Raw genomic sequence first — 27,749 nt, 5'->3', positions numbered from 1 at the left:
TTAAAATGTTAATATTTTATTTGAGTATTCTATTTTTGCATTAGATGGAGATGAGCATCATGTAAATGACTTTCAGAAAATCAACACATTACAAACATGCAGTTCAGTACTGAAACCTGCCTTAAATATAATATGCATATTCATATTCCTAGCATGTAGGCTAAATCCAGCAACACAAGAGTTAATTTTAAAAAGGAAATGCATTTTTTTTTTTTTCACACTCAGTTTTTTCAAACAGAGAAAGGCAATCTGGTACAGCATATCACAATCCTTAGAAAATCTGATGGAAAAAAACTTTATATTGTTTGAATTTATGACAAAAATATGTATCACAAAAATACTCAACATCACAGGCTTCCTTTTTTTAGAGTCCTATCTGTACAGATCATGCATATAAATATGTAAAAATAGTACATATATTTCTAATAGTATCTAAAATAAACAGAATTCCATAACAACAACCAAAAAAAAACCACATAGACAAACCAGGCATCAAAAAAGCAAAGCAATTTTTCCAAAATGCTGTAAAATTCTATAATTTAAATGGCATACTGTGATAAGAGTGCACAATAAAAGCATAAGCAAAAACAAAAATAAAAGTAATATGTCTAAATATCTGTATCCGTCTGTTTTACACAGATTTGTGACTATGTTGTATGTTTCTTATCTGCAACAAAATGTGATTAATCAGAGAAAAATCTTTACAGATATATCAATTCAAAGTGTCATACAGAGGGGCAAGTTACAAAACATGAAAATAAGGTTTACAGTAATTTAATAATACTCTTTTTGTAGCAACATTTTCATTATGCATAAGTTGTGTTTTTCTTATTATTATTTAAGCAAACAAAGAAATATATAAAAATAATAAATTATACTGAAATAATTGCCACATATAAAAAAAATAATATGGCCTATATATTATTTCACTTCCAACTTGTTCTGTAACTGAGATGCTTACTGTTTCGAACTGCTACTTTTTGTTTCTGTATACTTTGTTGTCTTAGTCACTACAGTAAGACTTCCCTCTGTTTTAGTAATCAGATGCTCTGAGGACATTTCATGGGTCAAATATTCAACGCTTGGCATTTTCACATAGAAACCTCCAGAGGCTTCCTCACTAGAGCAATGAAGAGAGGACTTGCTTCCTTTCGGAGAGCTTTCTGGTGTGATGTGAAGGATGCCAGTAGAATGGGGACTAAGGGTAAACTTGGGTACTTTAAAACATGTTGTTTCCTGTCTTTCTTCACTCTTCTTTACGGAGACAAACGCAGATGATACTGTAGCTGTTGGGGACTCGGATCCCTCCCGTTCTGCTAGCATTTCAGTCCTTGCTTTTGAATATACTATTGTATCAGTCTCTCTCACTGTGCCTGATATTGTCTTTGTCTCCTTGCTCTCTTTGCTTTCCCCCGAGGTCTCCTTCCTGAGACGTGTCATGCATGTTTCCATTTCCTCTGCCTGGACTGTCTCTTTTGAGTAGGGTGAGAAAAACTCCAATTTGGGCAATTTAAGCTTTCCAAACATTGCTTTTTCCTCTTTGTCACTATTTAGACTTGTTCCATCATCAGACCCACTTGGTGTTACATCAAATGATCCTCTCTGCCCAGATGAAAATGTGACTTTGGGCAATTTAAGCTTACCAGTTTTTGACTTTCCTTCAGTTTCAACCTCCTGTTCCAAATTTACTGCATTCCCCTTTTCATTTGATCGAGACTTGCCAGAACTCGACTTCATTTTTATCTTTGGCAGCATGAGCTTCTCATCTCCAATTTCTGCACTTGCTTCACCACCTACACTAGCAGCGCTCTCTGTTTGTGGATTCACCATAACAAATACAGCTTTTGTTACCTTTGGCATACGTGGGCCCTCATACTCTACCTCAGAGTCTACGTTTATAGAGTGACCTTTTACTTGAGATGATGTGATGTTAACTTCAGGTGAACTTAAAGATGGCAGAGGGATCCCAAACTTTGGAATTTTGACTTTACCCGTCTGCTTTTTATCTTCTTCAGAGTGATTAGTGTCAACTTGGGCAGTCTCAATGTCAAAGTCAAGTTCGTGAATCTTTGGTGCTGGTAAATCAGCTGTCAAGTTTGCATCAGTTCCTCCTTTTATAAATGTAGCGTCCTTTTTTCCAGGCTTGGTTATGTCAGTTTCTAATCCAGATACTTTTACTTTTGGCATTCCAATATTAAATTTTGAACCTTTAACTTTTGGCCCTTTTATTTTTTCTTTTGGTGCAGTGGAGCTAAGATCAATTTCTGGAAGTTCAGTCTTCTTTTTATTCTTTTTATTCTTTTTTCCTTTTTTCGATAAGCCAAGATCCAACTCTAGATCCAAATTAGGTCCCTCTATATGTGTAGTTGGCATCCTCATCTTTTTACCCTCTTTATGTGCATCTTTCAGGCCTGCATCAGTAGAAGGAACTGACATGTCTGCATCACTTGACATTACTATATCTACTTTGGGGATTTTAACATTTGACATAGTGAATTTTCCACCCCCTCCTCCAGATTCTACTTCTTTAGTATCAAACTCTCCAGTTTTACCTTTTAGTAATGATATGTTTATCTGTGGTTTCTTAATATCAGGCATTTTATGTTGTCCACCTTTTACTTCCACAGATCCTGAAGCCTCAGTGTCGCCTGTTTTGCCATAGGGTAATGATAAATCCACTTTAGGCATTGTTATTTTTGGTAATTGAAAGTTGCCACCTTGTTTTCTGACCTCTGTTTTTTCTGTATTCTCTTGTTGTCCTTCTAATGATATATCAACCTTTGGAATTTTGATATTAGGCGATTTGAATTTCCCTTCTTTGCCACACGCTCCCAGTTCAAGAGTATCAATGTCTTCTATTTTACCATGAGGTAATGAGATATCAACTGTTGGTAGTTTAATTCCAGGGATCGTGACTTTACCTTTTCCTTCACCAGGCTGAAGTTCTGGAGCAACGTCTTTCGATTTTATTTTAGGAAGGGATATATCCACTGTTGGCATCTTTAATTTTCCACCTTCTAGTTCTGAATCTGGTGCATGACTTTCTCCTTTGCTTCCACGAGGTAGCGATAAATCTATCTTAGGCACTGTGATGTCTGGCATTTTTAATTTACTTCCTTTACCTCCAAATTCTGAATCAGGATAATCAGTTTCTTTTGTTTTTCCATGAGGCAAAGATATATCAACATTAGGCACTGAAATTGTTTCACCTTTAATTTCAATGTCAGCGTTAGATGTGTCATTTTTCACATGAGGTAATGATATTTCCACTTCTGGCATTCTTAATTTACCCCTCTTTCCAATCTCCACCTCATGGATACCTGTGTCACCTGTTTTTCCATGTGGAAGTGAAAGGTCTACTTTGGGGATTTTAACATGGGGGAAATTTACCATACCTCTATTACTATCGATGTTTAAGTCAGAAGATTTTGAGTCTTCTGGTTTATGTTTTACCCGAGGCAAGGAAACATCTAAATCAACTTTTGGAACTGAGATGCCAATAGTTGGCATCTTAGGAATTTTTAAACTGCCCTCATAACCTCTGATATCTGCTTCAGATACATCAACCTCAGTTTTTGGAAGCAATACCTCACATTCTGGAATATTTGCTGTTGGCAATGATATCTCAACTGCTGGTATTTTGACCTTTCCTTTGTTATCCATTGCAGGCATATCCAGTTCTACATCTTTGAGCTTTGCTTTTGGGGTAGTTGTCTTGAATTTGGGGAATTTGAGCTTGTATCTGACCTTGTCATCAGGACCCTCCACTCTGATGTCTGGTTTTGTAATTTCTCCAGCGTCTGCCTTTATCTTCATTTCAGCTTCAGGACCAGTTATTTCAATATGCTGTTTAGATGTTCCAATGGATGGCATTTTGATTTTGGACTTATTCATTTTGGCTCCAGTTTCCACGGATGGTGATGTTTTTTCTATGTCCAAGCCTATAGATAAGCCAGGACTCTCTAGTTCTAGTTTGTCTCCACTTTTCAATTTTCTGCCAAACTTAGGGAGTGAAATTTTGGGCATTTTTACAGAGACGTCTGGAATATCAAAACTTGCCCCGGATGATGGTCTTCCACCCTCCGCCTTGAGAAGTTCAATATTGTCTCTATCACGCCCCTTTGCCTTTGGAAGAGTAAAGTCCAGGTCAACTTTAGGAGCAGATATGTCGACAGTTGGTATTTTCACAGTTGGCAGCTTGATGTTACCACTTAAAGTGGCCTCAGGTACATTTGAGTCACTAATTTTGGCACCAGTAGTTGCTTTGGTCTTAGCATTAGAATCTGTGGCTCCTGGAAGAGAGATATCTATAGAGGGCATGTGAAACTTTCCACCTTTGACATCAGGACCTTCAACATTGATTTCACCTCCTGATGGTTTTAATTTAGGCAAGGAAACATCAACTTTAGGCATTTCAAATTTTATTCCCTTTCCTGCATGTCCTTCAACATCTACATCTCCTCCTGCTCCTCCTCCTGGCAGAGAGATATCTATAGAGGGCATGTGAAACTTTCCACCTTTGACATCAGGACCTTCAACATTGATTTCACCTCCTGATGGTTTTAATTTAGGCAAGGACACATCAAATTTAGGCATTTCAAATTTTCCTCCTTTTCCTGCATGTCCTTCAACATCTACACCCCCTCCTGCTCCTCCTCTTGGTAGAGAGATATCTATAGAGGGCATGTGAATCTTTCCACCTTTGACATCAGGACCTTCAACATTGATTTCACCTCCTGATGGTTTTAATTTAGGCAAGGACACATCAAATTTAGGCATTTCAAATTTTCCTCCTTTTCCTGCATGTCCTTCAACATCTACATCTCCTCCTGCTCCTCCTCTTGGCAGAGAGATATCTATAGAAGGCATGTGAAACTTTCCACCTTTGATATCGGGACCCTCAATGCCAATTTCACCTCCTGACGGTTTAAATGTAGGCAAGGACACATCAAATTTAGGCATTTCAAATTTTCTTCCCTTTCCTTTATGTCCTTCAACATCTATATCTCCTCCTCCTCCTCCTCCTGGCAGAGATATATCTATAGAGGGCATGTGAATCTTTCCACCTTTGACATCAGGACCTTCAACATTGATTTCACCTCCTGATGGTTTTAATTTAGGCAAGGACACATCAAATTTAGGCATTTCAATTTTTCCTCCTTTTCCTGCATGTTCTTCAACATCTACATCTCCTCCTGCTCCTCCTCTTGGCAGAGAGATATCTATAGAAGGAATGTGAAACTTTCCACCTTTGATATCGGGACCCTCAATGTCAATTTCACCTCCTGATGGTTTAAATGTAGGCAAGGACACATCAAATTTAGGCATTTCAAATTTTCTTCCCTTTCCTGCATGTCCTTCAACATCTATATCTCCTCCTACTCCTCCTCCTGGCAGAGAGATATCAATAGAGGGCATGTGAACCTTTCCACCTTTGACATCGGGACCTTCAACATTGATTTCACCTCCTGATGGTTTTAATTTAGGCAAGGACACATCAAATTTAGGCATTTCAAATTTTCCTCCTTTTCCTGCATGTCCTTCAACATCTACATCTCCTCCTGCTCCTCCTCTTGGTAGAGAGATATCTATAGAAGGCATGTGAAACTTCCTACCTTTGATATCGGGACCCTCAATGCCAATTTCACCTCCTGATGGTTTAAATGTAGGCAAGGACACATCAAATTTAGGCATTTCAAATGTTCTTCCCTTTCCTTTATGTCCTTCAACATCTACATCTCCTCCTGCTCCTCCTCCTGGTAGAGAGATATCTATAGAGGGCATGTGAAACTTTCCACCTTTGATATCGGGACCTTCAACATTGATTTCACCTCCTGATGGTTTTAATTTAGGCAAGGACACATCAAATTTAGGCATTTCAAATTTTCCTCCTTTTCCTGCATGTCCTTCAACATCTACATATCCTCCTGCGCCTCCTCTTGGTAGAGAGATATCTATAGAGGGCATGTGAACCTTTCCACCTTTGATATCAGGACCCTCAATGTCGATTTCACCTCTTGATGGTTTAAATTTAGGCAAAGACACATCGAATTTAGGCATTTCAAATTTTCCTCCTTTTCCTGCATGTCCTTTAACATCTACATCTCCTTTTGCTCCTCCTCCTGGCAGAGAGATATCTATAGAGGGCATGTGAAACTTTCCACCTTTGACATCAGGACCTTCAACATTGATTTCACCTCCTGATGTTTTTAATTTAGGCAAAGACACATCGAATTTAGGTATTTCAAATGTTCCTCCTTTTCCTGCATGTCCTTCAACATCTACATCTCCTTTTGCTCCTCCTCCTGGCAGAGAGATATCTATAGAGGGCATGTGAAACTTTCCACCTTTGACATCAGGACCTTCAACATTGATTTCACCTCCTGATGGTTTAAATTTAGGCAAAGACACGTCAAATTTAGGCATTTCAAATTTTCCTCCTTTTCCTGCATGTCCTTCAACATGTACATCTCCTTTTGCTCCTCCTCCTGGCAGAGAGATATCTATAGAGGGCATGTGCAACTTTTCACCTTTGACATCAGGACCTTCAACATTGATTTCACCTACTGATGGTTTAAATTTAGGCAAAGACACGTCAAATTTAGGCATTTCAAATTTTCCTCCTTTTCCTGCATGTCCTTCAACATCTACATCTCCTTTTGCTCCTCCTCCTGGCAAAGAGATATCTATAGAGGGCATGTGAAACTTTCCACCTTTGATATCAGGACCCTCAATGTCGATTTCACCACCTGATGGTTTTAATTTAGGCAAGGACACATCAAATTTAGGCATTTCAAATTTTCTTCCCTTTCCTTTATGGCCTTCAACATCTACATCTCCTTCTGCTCCTCCTCCTGGCAGAGAGATATCTATAGAGGGCATGTGAACCTTTCCGCCTTTGATATTGGGACCCTCAATGTCAATTTCACCTCTTGATGGTTTAAATTTAGGCAAAGACACATCGAATTTAGGCATTTCAAATTTTCCTCCTTTTCCTGCATGTCCTTTAACATCTACATCTCCTCCTACTCCTCCTCCTGGCAGAGAGATATCTATAGAGGGCATGTGAATCTTTCCACCTTTGACATCAGGACCTTTAACATTGATTTCACCTCCTGATGGTTTAAATTTAGGCAAGGAAAAATCAACTTTAGGCATTTCAAATTTTCCTCCTTTTCCTGCATGTCCTTCAACATCTACATCTCCTTTTGCTCCTCCTCCTGGCAGAGAGATATCTATAGAGGGCATGTGAAACTTTCCACCTTTGACATCAGGACCTTCAACATTGATTTCACCTCCTGATGGTTTAAATTTAGGCAAAGACACGTCAAATTTAGGCATTTCAAATTTTCCTCCTTTTCCTGCATGTCCTTCAACATCTACATCTCCTCCTGCTCCTCCTCTTGGTAGAGAGATATCTATAGAGGGCATGTGAAACTTTCCACCTTTGACATCAGGACCTTCAACATTGATTTCACCTCCTGATGGTTTAAATGTAGGCAAGGACACGTCAAATTTAGGCATTTCAAATTTTCCTCCTTTTCCTGCATGTCCTTCAACATCTACATCTCCTCCTGCTCCTCCTCCTGGCAGAGAGATATCTATAGAGGGCATGTGAAACTTTCCACCTTTGACATCAGGACCTTCAACATTGATTTCACCTACTGATGGTTTAAATTTAGGCAAAGACACGTCAAATTTAGGCATTTCAAATTTTCCTCCTTTTCCTGCATGTCCTTCAACATCTACATCTCCTTTTGCTCCTCCTCCTGGCAGAGAGATATCTATAGAGGGCATGTGAATCTTTCCACCTTTGACATTAGGACCTTCAACATTGATTTCACCTCCTGATGGTTTTAATTTAGGCAAGGACACATCCAATTTAGGCATTTCAAATTTTCTTCCCTTTCCTTTATGGCCTTCAACATCTACATCTCCTTCTGCTCCTCCTCCTGGCAGAGAGATATCTATAGAGGGCATGTGAACCTTTCCGCCTTTGACATCAGGACCTTTAACATTGATTTCACCTCCTGATGGTTTAAATTTAGGCAAGGAAAAATCAACTTTAGGCATTTCAAATTTTCCTCCTTTTCCTGCATGTCCTTCAACATCTACATCTCCTTTTGCTCCTCCTCCTGGCAGAGCGATATCTATAGAGGGCATGTGAATCTTTCCACCTTTGACATCAGGACCTTCAACATTGATTTCACCTCCTGATGGTTTAAATGTAGGCAAGGACACGTCAAATTTAGGCATTTCAAATTTTCCTCCTTTTCCTGCATGTCCTTCAACATCTACATCTCCTTTTGCTCCTCCTCCTGGCAGAGAGATATCTATAGAGGGCATGTGAAACTTTCCACCTTTGACATCAGGACCTTCAACATTGATTTCACCTACTGATGGTTTAAATTTAGGCAAAGACACGTCAAATTTAGGCATTTCAAATTTTCCTCCTTTTCCTGCATGTCCTTCAACATCTACATCTCCTTTTGCTCCTCCTCCTGGCAGAGAGATATCTATAGAGGGCATGTGAATCTTTCCACCTTTGACATTAGGACCTTCAACATTGATTTCACCTCCTGATGGTTTTAATTTAGGCAAGGACACATCCAATTTAGGCATTTCAAATTTTCTTCCCTTTCCTTTATGGCCTTCAACATCTACATCTCCTTCTGCTCCTCCTCCTGGCAGAGAGATATCTATAGAGGGCATGTGAACCTTTCCGCCTTTGACATCAGGACCTTTAACATTGATTTCACCTCCTGATGGTTTAAATTTAGGCAAGGAAAAATCAACTTTAGGCATTTCAAATTTTCCTCCTTTTCCTGCATGTCCTTCAACATCTACATCTCCTTTTGCTCCTCCTCCTGGCAGAGCGATATCTATAGAGGGCATGTGAATCTTTCCACCTTTGACATCAGGACCTTCAACATTGATTTCACCTCCTGATGGTTTAAATGTAGGCAAGGACACGTCAAATTTAGGCATTTCAAATTTTCCTCCTTTTCCTGCATGTCCTTCAACATCTACATCTCCTTTTGCTCCTCCTCCTGGCAGAGAGATATCTATAGAGGGCATGTGAAACTTTCCACCTTTGACATCAGGACCTTCAACATTGATTTCACCTACTGATGGTTTAAATTTAGGCAAAGACACGTCAAATTTAGGCATTTCAAATTTTCCTCCTTTTCCTGCATGTCCTTCAACATCTACATCTCCTTTTGCTCCTCCTCCTGGCAGAGAGATATCTATAGAGGGCATGTGAACCTTTCCGCCTTTGATATTGGGACCCTCAATGTCAATTTCACCTCTTGATGGTTTAAATTTAGGCAAAGACACATCGAATTTAGGCATTTCAAATTTTCCTCCTTTTCCTGCATGTCCTTTAACATCTACATCTCCTCCTACTCCTCCTCCTGGCAGAGAGATATCTATAGAGGGCATGTGAATCTTTCCACCTTTGACATCAGGACCTTTAACATTGATTTCACCTCCTGATGGTTTAAATTTAGGCAAGGAAAAATCAACTTTAGGCATTTCAAATTTTCCTCCTTTTCCTGCATGTCCTTCAACATCTACATCTCCTTTTGCTCCTCCTCCTGGCAGAGAGATATCTATAGAGGGCATGTGAAACTTTCCACCTTTGACATCAGGACCTTCAACATTGATTTCACCTCCTGATGGTTTAAATTTAGGCAAAGACACGTCAAATTTAGGCATTTCAAATTTTCCTCCTTTTCCTGCATGTCCTTCAACATCTACATCTCCTCCTGCTCCTCCTCTTGGTAGAGAGATATCTATAGAGGGCATGTGAAACTTTCCACCTTTGACATCAGGACCTTCAACATTGATTTCATCTCCTGATGGTTTAAATGTAGGCAAGGACACGTCAAATTTAGGCATTTCAAATTTTCCTCCTTTTCCTGCATGTCCTTCAACATCTACATCTCCTCCTGCTCCTCCTCCTGGCAGAGAGATATCTATAGAGGGCATGTGAAACTTTCCACCTTTGACATCAGGACCTTCAACATTGATTTCACCTACTGATGGTTTAAATTTAGGCAAAGACACGTCAAATTTAGGCATTTCAAATTTTCCTCCTTTTCCTGCATGTCCTTCAACATCTACATCTCCTTTTGCTCCTCCTCCTGGCAGAGAGATATCTATAGAGGGCATGTGAATCTTTCCACCTTTGACATTAGGACCTTCAACATTGATTTCACCTCCTGATGGTTTTAATTTAGGCAAGGACACATCAAATTTAGGCATTTCAAATTTTCTTCCCTTTCCTTTATGGCCTTCAACATCTACATCTCCTTCTGCTCCTCCTCCTGGCAGAGAGATATCTATAGAGGGCATGTGAACCTTTCCGCCTTTGATATTGGGACCCCCAATGTCAATTTCACCTCTTGATGGTTTAAATTTAGGCAAAGACACATCGAATTCAGGCATTTCAAATTTTCCTCCTTTTCCTGCATGTCCTTTAACATCTACATCTCCTCCTACTCCTCCTCCTGGCAGAGAGATATCTATAGAGGGCATGTGAATCTTTCCACCTTTGACATCAGGACCTTTAACATTGATTTCACCTCCTGATGGTTTAAATTTAGGCAAGGAAAAATCAACTTTAGGCATTTCAAATTTTCCTCCTTTTCCTGCATGTCCTTCAACATCTACATCTCCTTTTGCTCCTCCTCCTGGCAGAGAGATATCTATAGAGGGCATGTGAATCTTTCCACCTTTGACATCAGGACCTTCAACATTGATTTCACCTCCTGATGTTTTTAATTTAGGCAAAGACACATCGAATTTAGGCATTTCAAATTTTCCTCCTTTTCCTGCATGTCCTTCAACATCTACATCTCCTTTTGCTCCTCCTCCTGGCAGAGAGATATCTATAGAGGGCATGTGAAACTTTCCACCTTTGACATCAGGACCTTCAACGTTGATTTCACCTCCTGATGGTTTAAATTTAGGCAAAGACACGTCAAATTTAGGCATATCAAATTTCCTTCCTTTTCCTGCATGTCCTTCAACATCTACATCTCCTCCTACTCCTCCTCCTGGCAGAGAGATATCTATAGAGGGCATGTGAAACTTTCCACCTTTGATATCGGGACCTTCAACATTGATTTCACCTCCTGATGGTTTTAATTTAGGCAAGGACACATCAAATTTAGGCATTTCAAATTTTCTTCCCTTTCCTTTATGTCCTTCAACATCTACATCTCCTTCTGCTCCTCCTCTTGGTAGAGAGATATCTATAGAGGGCATGTGAACCTTTCCACCTTTGATATCAGGACCCTCAATGTCGATTTCACCTCTTGATGGTTTAAATTTAGGCAAAGACACGTCGAATTTAGGCATTTCAAATTTTCCTCCTTTTCCTGCATGTCCTTTAACATCTACATCTCCTCCTGCTCCTCCTCCTGGCAGAGATATATCTATAGAGGGCATGTGAATCTTTCCACCTTTGACATCAGGACCTTCAACATTGATTTCACCTCCTGATGGTTTTAATTTAGGCAAGGAAACATCAACTTTAGGCATTTCAAATTTTCTTCCCTTTCCTTTATGTCCTTCAACATCTACATCTCCTCCTGCTCCTCCTCTTGGCAGAGAGATATCTATAGAGGGCATGTGAAACTTTCCACCTTTGATATCAGGACCCTCAATGTCGATTTCACCTCCTGATGGTTTTAATTTAGGCAAGGAAACATCAAATTTAGGCATTTCAAATTTTCTTCCTTTTCCTGCATGTCCTTCAACATCTACATCTCCTTCTGCTCCTCCTCTTGGTAGAGAGATATCTATAGAGGGCATGTGGAACTTTCCACCTTTGACATCAGGACCTTCAACATTGATTTCACCTCCTGATGGTTTTAATTTAGGCAAGGAAACATCAAATTTAGGCATTTCAAATTTTCTTCCTTTTCCTGCATGTCCTTCAACATCTACATCTCCTTCTGCTCCTCCTCCTGGTAGAGAGATATCTATAGAGGGCATGTGAACCTTTCCACCTTTGATATCGGGACCTTCAACATTGATGTCACCTCCTGATGGTTTTAATTTAGGCAAAGACACATCAAATGTAGGCATTTCAAATTTTCCTCCTTTTCCTGCATGTCCTTCAACATCTACATCTCCTTTTGCTCCTCCTCCTGGCAGAGAGATATCTATAGAGGGCATGTGAATCTTTCCACCTTTGACATTAGGACCTTCAACATTGATTTCACCTCCTGATGGTTTTAATTTAGGCAAGGACACATCAAATTTAGGCATTTCAAATTTTCCTCCTTTTCCTGCATGTCCTTCAACATCTACATCTCCTTTTGCTCCTCCTCCTGGCAGAGAGATATCTATAGAGGGCATGTGAATCTTTCCACCTTTGACATCAGGACCTTCAACATTGATTTCACCTCCTGATGTTTTTAATTTAGGCAAAGACACATCAAATTTAGGCATTTCAAATTTTCTTCCCTTTCCTTTATGGCCTTCAACATCTACATCTCCTTCTGCTCCTCCTCCTGGCAGAGAGATATCTATAGAGGGCATGTGAACCTTTCCGCCTTTGATATTGGGACCCCCAATGTCAATTTCACCTCCTGATGGTTTTAATTTAGGCAAAGACACATCAAATGTAGGCATTTCAAATTTTCCTCCTTTTCCTGCATGTCCTTCAACATCTACATCTCCTCCTGCTCCTCCTCCTGGCAGAGAGATATCTATAGAGGGCATGTGAACCTTTCCACCTTTGATATCAGGACCTTCAATGTCGATTTCACCACCTGGTACTTTTAATTTAGGCAAGGAAACATCAACTGTAGCCATCTCAAATTTTCCTCCTTTTTCTATTTGTCCTTCAACATCTACATCTCCTCCTACTCCTCCTCCTGGCAGAGAGATATCTATAGAGGGCATGTGAACCTTTCCACCTTTACTTGCCCCTGTCGTTTTGCCTTCAAGGTCAGTGTGTCCTTTTACCTTCCCTTTTGGAAAGGACATTTCAATTGATGGGATATTTAACTTTCCTCCAGGGATCTGAGGAGCTTCAGCTCTCATTTTTCCTTCTTGAACTTTTACTTTTGGCAGTGAATTATCAATTTTTGGCATTTCAAATTTGATATCTGTTCCAGAATTACCTTTAATATCAATGTCGGTCTCAGCTTTACCTTTAGGCAAAGAAATGTCAATGGAAGGTGTGTGAACTGTGCTTCCTTTTGACTTAGGTCCTTCAACATTGACTTGTACTGGTTTGGATTTTATCCTCGGAAGTGAAAGATCTATTTTGGGCATTTTAAACTTTCCTCCCTTTTTGATGGTGCCATCTCCCTTTACTTTTCCTTGTGGAAGAGAAATGTCAACATCTGGAAAATCTCCACCTTTCACTTCAGGTACTTCCATATTGATTTTAGTGTCTGTTGATTTCATTTGTGGTAAGTTAATAACCAGTTTTGGCATATCGAACTTCCCTATTTTCCCAGAATGTCTCTTGACATCAACATCAACATCACCAGTGCCAGTTACTTTTGGAAATGATACATCAACGGATGGCATGTTGAATCTTTTGCTGTCAGGCCCTTCAAAACTAATGTCACCCTGGGATGACTTCATTTTTGGCAAGGAAATCTCACCAGACGTTTTCACTGCAGGCAGAGAGATATCAACCCTTTCACATTTACCAGAGGGTTCCACATTAATATCTCTTTCATCTTTTTTATGTGGCAATGAAATATCGATTTCTGGCATGTTTAACTTCCCAACTTTGGTATTGGGTCTTTTAACATCAATGTCACATTCTCCTGATTTAAGTTTAGGTAGACTTATATCAAATTTAGGAATTTGAAACTTATCTCCATGCTCAACCTCAAGATTAATGTGTTCATGTGGTTTTCCTTTTGGAAATGAAATATCAACTCCAGAAATGCTTACTTCATGACTTTCAGAAATGATTTTACCCTCTAGTAATGGCATTTTCTGATCAATTTTGGGCATTTCCGCTTTACCAGAATGACCCTCGACCTCAACACCAGCCTTTACTTTTCCTTTTGGTAATGCTATATCAACGGATGGCATTTGGAATTTCTCACCTTTGACCTCTGGATCCTCAGTATTGATTTTACCTGTGGATAATTTCATTTTTGGAAGTGAAGCATCTAGATGTGGCATTTTGAATTTGCCTCCTTTCCCAGATGGTTCTCCAACCTCAACATTTCCCTCTGTTTTGCCTTTAGGAAGTGAAATTTCAATTGATGGCTCACTCAATTTTCCTGCTTTTATTTCAGGCCCCTCAGTAATGGCGTGCTCAGGTAATTTCACATTAGGTAGGGAGACGCCTACACTAGGCATTTTAAACTTTCCCCCTTTTCCAAACTGGCCCTCAATATCAGCACCACCATCTAATGTTTCTTTTGGTAAAGAAATGTCAACCTTTGCTCCTTTCTTAGTATGACCTTCCACTTTTCCTTCTGCTTTACCTTTTGGTAATGAAATAATGATATTTGGCTTGTGAAATTTTCCAGTTTTTGCTTCAGGTTCTACAACTATCATTTCACCCTCAGGGGATGTTATTTTTGGAAGAGAGATGTCTAAATTTGTCACTTCATATTTTACCCCAGTACTTGCATGCCTCTCAGTATCAATGTTTTTTGCAGCCATCTTTGGTAATGTCACATCTAATGTAGGAAGATCCATGTCCACGTCTGATGTCTCTATCTTGGGCACTGCAATGTCAAGTTTGGGGAGAGAAATCCTATGCTCTTTGACCATGGATCCATCAATGTCATCTCCAAGTTTTGCATCAAGGTTAAGCTTTGGTAATGATGTGTCAAGTTTGGCCGTGTTGATTTTTTCAGCATCTTTGAATTCAGCCATGCCCTTAGTTTTTGAGAGATTCAAGTCTAAATCCACATTTGGTGCTTTGATGTCAATCTTGGGCGTTTTCAGTTTACTTTCATATGTATCAATTTGTTTACTTGCCTCTCCATCAATTTCATCAGAATGACAAGAAAGTCTTACCTTTGGCATTTTAAACTTTGGGATTGTCATCTTTGTATCTGAGACATCTAAATTCATCTTTGGCATTTTTATCTCAGGACCCTGTCCTTTTCCTTTAACACTAACCTCAAGATTAGGAACATTAGTTTCAGCTTTGCCCTGAGGCATGTTCAAATCGCACTCTACTGACGGAGGCTTAATTTTGGCCTCTAGGCCCTTCACCTCAAAGCTGTCATTTGAAGATTGTACATCTAATTTTGACTTTTTCAGTTTGGGGAAATTCATTCCAAATTTTGGACCTTTCACCTTGACCTTCATCTTTGTTCCAGAGGCCTCTCCCTCATGTGTTGCAACATCTACATTGACATTCCCTTCACCGACAGCAGCATCCGTGGCTTTTATTTTTGGAAGTATGATCTTCTTCTTCTTCTTGCTACTAGCGATCCCACCCTCCAGATGTCCTGATACATCTGCAGTGGCCCTCCCACCTTTCCTCATCTTGAACTTTGGGAATACAAACTCAACATCAACTGGACTGAGGTCAGATTTGGCTGGTGAGCCCTCAATGTCCAGCTCTGCCCGTGCTTTTGCTTTTTTGTTCTCTTTCAGTCTTTTCAATCCAAATCTTCCTCCTCTCCTTTTCTTGGCTTTGAACGGTTTCACGCTTTTGACGCTCTGCAAGAGAAAGGTTATCATTCCTTCTAGTTTCTACTGGTGTAATTACTTTGGTTTAATAACATGAATTCACTTTGGGCAATACTGTGGATGTATTGTATAGCAATATTTCAGCATGTACCATTCTTTGCATCTTGGCCTTAGGTCCTCTGAGCTCAAGACTTTGTGCACCTGGACGTATGCTGACTTCACTTCCTGGCACAGTCCTCTTCAAAAAGAAGGACACTTTGTAGGGTTCTGCACACTGAAGAATTTTTAATGCGTCCTCATATTTCACGTTATCAAAATACACCCTGGCACTTAGCAGCTGATCTCCTGCAATAACACATCATCAAAAATTATTTATACCTTGCATGATTTCTCTTAGTACATCAGGAAACAAAATTAATTCAGTACACCCGTATTCAGCATGGAAATGTTGCACATTAAAGATTGTGAGGTTAAAGTTGGTTCTCCCATGTGTCTCGTCTTTATAGTGTATTTGACATAGCTCTTTGTAATGTAAAATACAGTCTCTGGGTACCTTTCTGTAGGCTGAGGTGCTTCGCTGCTGGGGAGTCTCTCAAGACCTCTTGGATAAAGATGCCACGCTCCCCTCCACCCACCACACTGTACCCACTCGCTCCAACTTCAGCCTGTGTTTCAACAACCACTTCCACGAGCTGGTTATCCTTTTCCGCCTGCTCATAACATTTACAAAGTAAAAATGGTGAAGGGTGAGGGTCAAACAAGTAATTGTTTCTAAGATTTTCTAAAAGCTATTAGTCTCACATTACACTAATTATGCTTTGAGTGGTATACTTTCATATTTTCATATGTGTTTATTCCACAACAGTGTTTTCTTTCTTACCCCATTCTTATTGTCTGTGTTGGGGGGTTCCTCCATGTCTCTGAGGGTGGATTGAGTGTCTCTAAGCTGGCTTCTCTTCCGACTCAAAACTTGTTTTAGTTCTGCATGGAGTTTTTCCTTCTGAACCTGGGAAATGAATGTGGAATTAAGATTGAGAGGTTAGAAATCCACATCTCCACATGGCTGGCTCACATAGAGCTTGGAATTATATTTTTAGTACTCACAATTCGCTCTGGGCTGTCCTGTTCATCAGCAGAGATGCTCTGGTGTGTACTTAGATGAGGGCCAAAAGGAGGTCTATCAGAGGGGGGAGAGCGTCTTTTGTTCTTTACCTAATTGTAAAGTGGCAAACAAGGCAGAGATAAGATCAATAAAATGAAACAGCCTCCTTCTTTCACTTTAAAGTGGTTATGGTTTGGTAAGTGGCTACCTACGGGAGAATCTCTGGCTTCTGGATTCCCATGACTGTCCTCTCTGTCAGAGTCTGAAATTAGAGCAGGTTTATGTCAGGAGCTGTCAGTCAAAATGACTTTTTTGTGATAACTGTATTATAGTTATTGTAATATACATTTACATTTATGTAATGCAATTCGGCTGATTTACTGATGGACATTGAGTGTTAATTTCATTAACAATATCTATGACTTTTTTTCCATGCCATGATCATATCAACATGCAATATCATTGACCAAAAAAGATTAATTGTAGTTAATATTACGGACTGTTTTTAACAAGCCTCTCTTACGAGGTTTCATGTTTGCAGTTGCCAGATGTCAAGATTTTAAATCCTCCAATTAGAGCTGAACTGTAATAAATTCAAACATCTCTCAACTATAATTGCGATTGTGGTTGCTCAATAAAGCACTTACGCAACTCTTAGAAAGTCTTTTTGCTTTGGTTTTAATAGAAAAACATTACTGTAATTTCGAATTATTGGAATTAACCTACTATTTGTAATTTTACTGTTTTAATTTTTGAGAGAAGTTTGTTAATCTAGAGAGAGTTCAAATAAACAACGCATACAAGTTTACATTCTCTTGATTTGTGCTTATAGCTGAAAGTACAGTAATTCTGATAAATGTAGAAATAAATTTATCAGATGACAACAGTCTTGATTATAATTTTGAGAAAAATAATTGTGATTTTCAATTGAACCATTAAATAGCATGACGAAAATGTGACTACTTTTTCATTGACAAAAACTAGACTAAAATTCCCAGACACTAAGGTCTGGTTTCACATACAGGGCTTAGATTAAGCCAGGATTAGGCCTTCGATCAATTAGTGGCTTTTAAAACCATGCATTAGAAAAAACATTACTGATGTGCATCTTGACAAAAAAATGACACTGACATATTTTAAGATTTGTCAGTGCAGGTTGCCTTCAGTTAAAACAGCTCAAACATGCATTTTAGTCTGAGACTAGCTTAAAGGTACAATATGTAAGACTTTTTAATCAAAATATCCAAAAACCACTTGCACAGTGTTATATATTTCTTTCAATTGTGTGCTTACGTAAATTCAGAGAAATTCACAATTTTAAATTGTGCCCGTCCCTTGTAACTTGTTGCCTGTCAACGACGTAATATCCGCTTTATCCCTGGTTTCCGCTCGTACTGCCATAGTAACCATGGCGACAGATGTGGACAACTGCGTAACGTCTAGCGGCACGCTCACGCTGTAGTTTCGTTCAAACATTATGGACCATGGCAAGCAGACTTTCGGACAAAAGGAGAAATAAAACGAGGATCAATATCGGCGTTTTCGGGATGCCGAGAGCTCCACGTCCGCGACTAACTTGGACTTGAGCGAGCTTGACGACTTGATAGGGACGCCGCTCTTGCATGTACTTTATTAAACAGGTGAGCAAATGTACATAAAACAAATCAATCTTATATAGCTCAACATGATGAAATGTTAGAATATGATCAGTATGTTATTCTAATGTTGATCTAGCTTACTGCTAGTCTCATACAGCCAACAAACTATCAAATGCAGTTTACTGTGATAGTGTAGACCAAGTGAAACAGCGCTGCATTACCTCACAAGTTTAATTTGTCAAATAAACTGACCCATATGAGTAGTAATTCAGCACTTGCGTGTAGTTCGATAGAATTAAATGTTATTGTTCCTTTAGAATAAGGGACTCACGTGTGGCGCTGATATCGGTCTCTTATTAGCAATCGCGCCCTGCTTCAAACCACAGTCATGTTATAAAACATGAATGTATTCACTCATACATAAACATTATTAGATCCATCGGCATGACGACAAGTTCTATGATTCCGCTTATTCACTGCGTCATCAACCTACACCTCTGTTATTGTAAGAGGTTAGCGACCCCTAGCTGCGAAAAAGAAATTACATATTGTAGCTTTAAGCCTTGTCTATGAAACCGGGGGTTAGTTGACTAAAACTTGACTACTTTATCATACTTTTAAATAGACTATTTATTTAGAATTTATTTATCTGTGATCAGCTTGAACAATTTTCAAACTCTTTCAATGATATTACAAGACCTTAATGCATAATGTCTCCTGCGTTGGCTAGCATAACCCTCACTATATCAACTGTGTTGTTATCTCTGAGACTAAAAAAAGATCATCAGGTTAGTAGGCCTGGTGTCCTCTCTCAATCTGCATGGTTCTCATTCCTCATTCGGCAGGGGTGTCTGGTATCTGTCTCTGTCGTAAGAGTGCATACCTTAAGAGATCTGTAGACCAGCGAGTGGGTAATTTCTAATGTGCTCAGACACCCACATTGAATAACCTGTTACACAAGACAGGCACACGTAACATGGCGTTAGCAGGTGTTCTTTTATCATGCTGTACCAGCTGTGTGCTTCCCAATGTTTTTTGTCTTATTTAGTCCCACAACCCCATTAATGTAACTCATGTTATACTGCTCATGTTGTTTTTTAAATACATTATTACAGTCATTTTTATAAAATAAAAACAGTAGGTGTCCTTTAAAAGGAACTGCATAAATCAGGCAAATTAATATTTGTTTATGCATGTCTGTGTGCCTGCGATGGACTGGCCATCATTCCAGAGTGTTTCCCTGCCAACGTCCTAACACCCCACTACCCTACGGGACAAGCAGTTTTGAAAATCGATGGATGTGTGTGTGTGTGTGTGTGTGTGTATTTGTGCGTGTTTCTGTTTGTGAGTGAAAATGGCAGCTGTTCCCTAGTGATGCTATGTGTCCAGAGGAGGGGACAGAAGACTGGGATGGTGCTGCACATATCTGATCTTTATATAAACACGCGGGCCTGACCTACATGTGCTTCTTATACAGAGCTGTTAACACTAGAAATCCTACAAATGCTGCTGTACAAGTAATAATCAAGCTAGGTACACCTCAGCCAAACCTAACGGCACTTATGCACAGCTATCGAATGCTCCCGTTTTATAATTAATACTTAGTACTTGAGAAAGCAGCTGAGAAAGTTAAAAGTTTGTCTGGATGTAAGAAAAGCTCATTAACACATAGATTAATGGCACCAACTGTTCTCTAGTCTAGGGAACTGATGTGTAACGTTGAGAACAGTGATACAGAGGGAAATTAAAATGCGACTTTCCAGTTCAGAACACACCAAATTTAATTTATCATGATTTTTTTATTTTTTTTAAGAAAATGTTTTGTTCTACAGTAGTGGCCAAAAATGATACCTAAGACTGGAAAAACTGGAAGAGAGGGCAACTCTCTGAGAGAACAAAGGAAATTAACATTTGAACTCACTCTTGTGCACCATTCGAGACGCAAGTCTCACCTCAGAATCATCCTAATCTACATCTCTTTCCCTCTTCCCGCATTCCTTCTCTCTCATGATCACCAAAATTCACCCAAGAATCTATATGGTTTAATGTGAATAATTATCATACAGTATTACACGTTTGGTATCATTTGAATTGTCTCAGTGCGACTGGTACAAAGGTCTCATTCCTAAAGAAGTAAACCCAAAGGTAATAAGGTATTTAAGAGTTTAGAGATAACTCGCACACAGAGGAGGGGGCGTCTTCCAGGCAAATGGCATCCTGCCAAAAAGGTGTAAACTATGAATACAAATTCCCACTGTTATCAAATGTTTCCATGTGAAAGAAGTTTCTGTCTATATAAAGAAATGCAACAAAAGGCTCAGGGCGATTTGTAACTCAAATTAGCCCGTGATGCTGAGTGTATGCAAAACACTTCGCATCATGTATTTTATTATGTCAGGTTCGCATCTTCTCTCTTTATTCCAGAGCATTTGATGTTTTGTATTTATTATCTTTGAACTGATTATGAAATTGCCATGATACATTTACCTGACATAACAAATTGTTACATTTGATTTTATTCTGACTGACTCTGAAATTGTTTTCCCAAGTAAATTAAACGGATTCGTATGTTACCGGAAGTTTTGTGTCAGATTAGTGACGACTAATATTCGGCACTAATTCAAGTGTACGTGTTTTGCAAAGACAAGAAGTGAATTTCCGTTTAGGGCAGCAAAAATACTGCTTGACCAACCTAAATCTGTGTGTGTCTTACCTCTGTTTTAATTTAATGTTACTTTAGATAAGTGTATGTGGGAAACCACGGCATGGCCAATCCAAAGCTATTATAAGACAAGTAAAGTCGGTTGACTTATATCTGTAGTAGTGGCCATACCTCTACTGAAGTAAACGTTACTTTAATTTCAAGTGTATGCAATCACAGGGGCAATTCCAAAGTATCTTTGATTGTGTAAGTGTGAATGCGACCGATCTCATTACCTCTGTTTGGTGACCGAAGCTGGTGAGCTTGTGATCGTGAGACCCGTGTTAAACAAGGCGTGAGGACCTCTGAGCAACATAGCTTCCTAATATGAACGGATAAAATATAGGAGTTAAATAGAACAATCAAATGTATTGCTAAACTATTATATAATTGACCAATAACCAAGTGGCAATCTAACTTAAATTCGAGGTCGTGATAAATTTGAGTCAGATATAAAATGGCGTCCGATAAAACTTTGCCACGCGGAAAGACAGTAAAATGCAGAGACCTTCACCCGTTCTGGCGGAAACCCCCATAAACGGGTTTACACCAGCCTAGGAAATCTTAGCCTTTATTCAAATATTTTGTGAGCGTATTATGTATATTATTTGAGCTTGGAGTCAATTGTTGGTCACACTTTAGATTAGGGTCCAATTCTCACTATTAACGAACTATTAACTACAACCTCAATAAACTCCTAATTACTGCGTATTAATAGATAGTAAGGTAGTTGTTACGTTTAGGAATTGGGTAGGATTAGGGATGTAGAATATGGTCATGTAGAATAAGGCATTAATATGTGCTTTACAAGTACTAATAAAAAGCCAATATCTCAGTAATATGCTAATAAGCAACCATTTCATAGTGAGAATTGGACACTAAACTAAAGTTTTACCCAACTGTTTTATTTACATGCCAAATGTGGACATAAGTTTTGCCCAGGCTATCAGACAAAGACATTATGAACACATGCAAAAACAAGAGAGAACGTATACTATGGTTTTTCCCTTGAGCATTTTGTCTTTCCTATACATTTTATTTTTGCATAGTAAAATAAAACTTGTAGCTGTAGTTTGTCAGATAAATACCAATGAGTAAACAATAAGAGTGTCCAAACTTTTGACTGATAGTGTATATAATTGTACCTTTTTTTATCTACATTAATGAAATTAATACAAATTGAGTTAACATCTGATTCAAACCGACTGCCTCAACCTCCTCTGTTCTATTATGTCCTATTGAACACACATGCCTGCCACTTACAGGGACAGCAGAGGACAGGGGTGTAATTCTGTCGCTGTTGATTCAATACAGTCACAAGATCATTTGGTATGAGAATAGGCACTTGATAATGGCACAAGAACAACAACTGGACCAATGCCATAAGCCAACAGTTTCCAACGTGTGTATTTGTCCATCTCTAATCCAAACAAAGACGCAAGGATAAGTATGTGTCCTGAGATACAATGCTCTAAAATAACCAAACACTGTGTGAAACTTTGAGAAGATTCACAAAGATATCTTAATTTATAGATCTGAATAGCTTTTTGTGTTTCTGAGAAGCAAGGTTAACTACAGGGTTTAAGTCACCGATGGTTGCGGTTGTTTCTGCATTGCTGACATTCCCAGAAAAGATCCGAGACTGAATTTGGATGCTCAGAAAACGAGTTTTGATTATGATTGATAATTTGATACATGAGCAAAAAGGTTCACCTCGAAAAATTCTGTCTTTTGGTGGTTTAATTTTGCATTTTGCAAAACTGAGAGTCCGTTATAAAAGCAAACGTGAGAGTCCTTTGTAAAAACAAACATTATTCCTAATGCAGACACAAAATTGAAATGACTCAAAATTAGAGTTTTGAAACTTGCATTAGCATGGAGGTCTTGTTTGTGTCCACCTAAATGTTAAGTAAATACATTGCATAAATGCACTCATATAACAATTACAGTCTCTCTCTCTCCCAGGAAAATATAGCAAAAATATTGGTGACTTGTCCTCTATTTTTGTCCAATCAGATTCAAGGAAATGAGAAACTGACATTTATCAAATATAAATCTATCTTTCGTTATCTGTGTGGGTAAAAGTAGCTTCTAAAAGGGGGGAAAATATGAAGCGGAAAATATCCCATTCTCAATTAGTCAGTATTGAGAGTATTTTCACTCGGCACGTACGTCCGGCCTCAGGGGAGGCACACATGATGGACTGGACTCTCCCGAGGGTGTGTAAAGCCAAGGAGGAAGTGCCTCCCTTTAAACAGGAAACTATTTATTGAGATAAAATAACACCCAACACCAAATCTGAGAGAAAAACAAGTTAATTAGTAGTTAGTGCAGGGATGCGTTTCCTGCACAAAGACGTAACTCGCTGCTTATCTAATCTACCATAGTACAACGCATCGCTGGGAAATCAATCACGACTGTTTCCCGAAACCGTATTTTCGCAGATTTGTCGTTCAACCACGTTGGTTAATGATATCATGCATGTGGTGGAGTCATTTTAATGAATCTATTTGAGATCGAATTAATGCCAGATTTTTTATTTTATTTTTTACATGGCATCTGAGGACTAATTCTCAAATACATTTTTCTCAGTTATTTTGCTTTATTTCCAGATTCAGTCATAGGCTAGCCTACTAGATAGTAGGCACATGCACATGCGCACTCTTCAAAAACGGCACTTAAAATCTCCTGACAAACTAAAAGACATAATTGCTGTATATATTCAAAATAAAAGATATAGATTGTACTGAATTTCAGCTTGCTTATTTGCTCAAGATAAGGATTTATTAAGTTCACATGTTATAAAAACAAGGAACTCTGCTTCTAACCACAGGTTAAGAGCTGTAGTTCCACACACAACTTGATGCTGTTTGCAAGCAAACGATGGTTTCGGGAAACACCGACTTGGTTGAACTGCGGATAACGTTAGGTATCAATAGTAACGATGCTTTCGGGAAACACACCCCAGAGTGACATCAGTGCTATTACAGAAATGCATGATTACATTCCCTTTGGGCTTTCATTTCTGACCAAATAAGAAAAGAAAAACTAATTCTCTTTATAAATTAGTCAGTATGTAATAAAAAATTGCGTAAAATCTGAATATTGCTAATATTTTGCTATTTGTACATTTAAGATGGTGCATTATTATTTTACTTTCTAGAAAACACTATACCTACAAACCCATATAAAGTCCAAAGTTCCCAGGAAATTTTTTACTGTTGGTATAGCATGATATAGAGTATTTCATCCACTTTCATGCACATTTTCTGTATTAACTTACAGCATCTCCAAAAAGTATTTGCACACTTGGAATATTTCAAATGTCATTGCATTGGAAAATAAAATATCAGTCCAAGTGGTGGGTGGCACACTTTTCAAGCAAAATATTTCACACACATACTTTTCAAGCGCAATCTCTCTCTCTCTCTCTCTCTCTCTCTCTCTCTCTCTCCTCTCTCTCTCTCTCTCTCTCTCTCTCTCTCTCTCTCTCTCTCTCTCTCTCTCTCTCTCTCTCACTCACACACACACACACACACACACACACACACACACACACACACACACACACACACACACACACACACACACACACACACACACACACACACACACACACACACACACACACACACACAGTTGTTAGGTTTTAAAAGATAAAGATATAAAAAGTATTTGGACACTTTCTGCAATACTTTTTGGCAATGTGGTAGCCTATATAATGGACAAAATTAGTGAAGGTTACATCATCTCATCCACAACAGCAGCATCAGCCTGAACAACAGCACAGTAGGGTTTCAATCTTCAGCTGGCCTTCAGCAGGTCACGTGACCTGTCAGTGTTCGGCTGGCAGTCTGCCTTGGCAAGGTTCAGAAACCATTTATTTTTTAAAACAGTTTTTGTGTTCCTTCCTCTCTAGCTCATTTGAAATGCATCTGTTGATATGATTATGTTCTTTTGTATGGTCACGTGACATGCCAGTGGCGGCTCCTGCCAGCCAGCTGAAGATCGAACCCCCCACTCCAACAGCATGTGGTTGTTCCTCTTCCAAACAGAATCTGACTCGCGTGAAAGAGTCTGCATATTTCAGCGGCATCACAGCCTATCTATAGCGACATCGCCAACCCCCCCCCCCCCCCCGTACCCCGACTCGCTCCTCAGTGCACCGGTGTCCCATTAACACATCTGACTCCTGAAACGTGGCAGGAATGGCACTGGTATCACACACACAGACATTATTCCCATACTTGTGTTGGGAGGAGATGGATATGTGCTCGCTCTTCCAGTGATACACATGAAGCATCAAAACATATCAAACATCGCTGACAGAGTCTGCAAGTCATTCAGCGCAGAGATTCCCCTGAAACAGAAGTGTGCTTAATTGTACTGATAAAATTGTGCCTAATATAATATTAATGAAGTAAGAAGGGAACGAGAGTACACTTTCATGACGTTTCTTAACACTTAAGTACACTTAAAATAAAAAATAAAAATATATATATAAATATATATATATATATATATATATATATATATTTACTCTATTTTAAAGTCCTTGTTTCTTTTCTTTTTTTCCTTTTTTGACTGTGACTGTACTTTTTATTTAATTTTAATTTTAATTTTAATTTTATGGTGTCCTTGTTACAGTGTCATTGTTCAATTAAGTACTTAGAAGTAATACCAATTAATGCACTTAAAGGTTAGAATTAGGGTTTGGTTTAGAGTTAGTTGCATGTAATTATGCATAATTTACTGTTATTACTATACATGTAGCATGTAACAAGGACAGTAAAATAAAGTTACTGAATGCACTTTGTAATAATGTCAAATTAAAAGTTTTACTGGTTATTTAATATTAATATAAAGTTAATATATTTTAAATGTATGAATTTACAATATCATCATAACAAATGTTTAATTACATAGTAATATTTTTTAAAAACATGACAGAAATGACATTAAAGTAGGCTATATTTTGGTTTACCATATGCTTGTCAGTACGTTCGGCATATTTCAAAGACAATAGAAGTCATTATGAAATTACTGTCTGCATTTTAAAATCTTGGTTCTTGATGAATATGATCCTCTAGGAAGGGTCTTGTCCTTAACTCTCACTGTATTTCATGACATGCTGCAATCTTAACTATGGCATGTGTGTTGGGCCATGAACTCCACACACTACCGTGAGACCGATCTTATGACCAGAGCCTCAGCTGTCGCAACCGTGTAAGACTAATACAGGAGGCACACACACACACACACACTCACACACACACACACACACACACACACACACACACACACACACACACACACACACACACACACACACACACACACACACACACACACACACACACACACACACACACACACACACACACACACACACACACACACACACACACACACACACACACACACACACACACACACACACACACACACACACACACACACACACACACACACACACACACACTCACACAACTCAACATTTCAGTGCCTTCAGCAAACATGAGGAACCTTAGGACACTCAGGTTAGCTTTATCTGATCTGCAGTTTAAAATCATTATCAGCATTCAGAGTTTCTTCTATTATGAACGTCTAATAACTTGATTTGCACACATGAAAGAAATGCACAGCAGCCAAAATCAATGAAAGCACCAAAAACAGTTAAAAAAATAAAAATAAATTCTCCAGATTTGTGCAAATACTCCAATCACCAAGTCACTCCTACCCATATTCATATTTAGCTGTACTCAAGTTTCCATGTCAATCTGAGAGTCTTGTCCACGCAGCAATGCCACCCAACACAACACAACACAACACAACCCAACCCAACACAACCCAACCCAACCCAACACAACCCAACCCAACCCAACCCAACCCAACCCAACACAAGTCATATTACCTTTATTGAGTGTTTCCTTGTGCAGAATCAATTATTCCCTCAGTAACAAACTCTCTCTGTCTCCCCCTTCTCTCAGCCAGCGTATTCTCTGACTGACACGCACGACATTACCAGTATTATTATGGCCTCTGACAGGGGAGGCGGTCAGCAAGCCAATTGGATAAAGCCAGTGGGATGCCCCATACGCAGAGGGTGAGAGAGTGGGCTTGAGGAGCGTCTCAATACGGACACAAACAGTTTACTATCACAACACAAAAAGAATATGGCCTGAGATTTACAGTGAAACCAATAATACTCTACTCAAAAAACAATATCTGAACATATGGTGAAGTGAAGTTGTAATGAGGTATTTATTGGACCTCTAAAGCCAAATAGAGACGGAATGATATGTTTTTGAGTTTAAGGAAAATGACAGTTCACTCTTTTGGTCTGGCAGCTGTTGTCTCTGGCTTAACACCCGAGTGTACACAAGTATAGCGTTCTGTCCCACAGTGAGGTGTGTGTGTCTGCTTGTTTTTTAGGCATCCTTCCCATGTCGAAACCGAGCCGGGGTGATGCCCAAACAACTCAAACAGGTCACAAGACGCTGCCAAAATTCATTAGCCCCTCAGCGTGACATGCAGGTGAATCGACAGGGTCAAAATAGCACTTGAAGCCTCTAGCCGTAGGGCCCGGCGGACCGGGGGTTCACAATGTTGTAATGCTGTTATTGTTTAGTAGGATAAGCGGTATAGTGAGTCAGGTTGAGGTTGGGGAGGCGTCTCTGGCACAAGGTGAGGTGTTCGCTTTATT

At 39.1% G+C, this 27,749-nt stretch overlaps 1 protein-coding gene and 1 long non-coding RNA gene across 2 annotated transcripts in view; one reads left to right on the top strand and one right to left on the bottom strand.

The window, feature by feature from the left end:
• prx (periaxin) lies at positions 1-27,072 on the bottom strand. Its single transcript, XM_082182127.1, has 11 exons — positions 26,958-27,072; positions 16,953-17,006; positions 16,747-16,854; positions 16,523-16,648; positions 16,196-16,352; positions 15,794-15,987; positions 11,289-15,672; positions 10,389-10,922; positions 8,742-9,839; positions 6,348-8,192; positions 1-5,798 (listed from the first exon to the last, which is right to left on the bottom strand). Exons 4-11 carry the CDS (start codon positions 16,556-16,558, stop codon positions 958-960), a joined length of 13,089 nt encoding a protein of 4,362 aa, XP_082038253.1. The 5' UTR covers positions 16,559-16,648; positions 16,747-16,854; positions 16,953-17,006; positions 26,958-27,072; the 3' UTR covers positions 1-957.
• LOC309507863 overlaps positions 18,388-27,749 on the top strand; it is a 469,488-nt gene continuing 460,126 nt past the window's right edge. Inside the window, exon 1 of the long non-coding RNA XR_014209257.1 lies at positions 18,388-18,519. This is a non-coding gene — a long non-coding RNA (uncharacterized lncRNA). The remainder of the gene's footprint in view (positions 18,520-27,749) is intronic.

The sequence above is a fragment of the Leuciscus leuciscus genome, assembly GCF_965113295.1.
Source record: "Leuciscus leuciscus genome assembly, chromosome: 10".
Classification (NCBI taxonomy): domain Eukaryota; kingdom Metazoa; phylum Chordata; class Actinopteri; order Cypriniformes; family Leuciscidae; genus Leuciscus; species Leuciscus leuciscus.
This window is presented reverse-complemented; position numbering and strand designations above follow the sequence as displayed.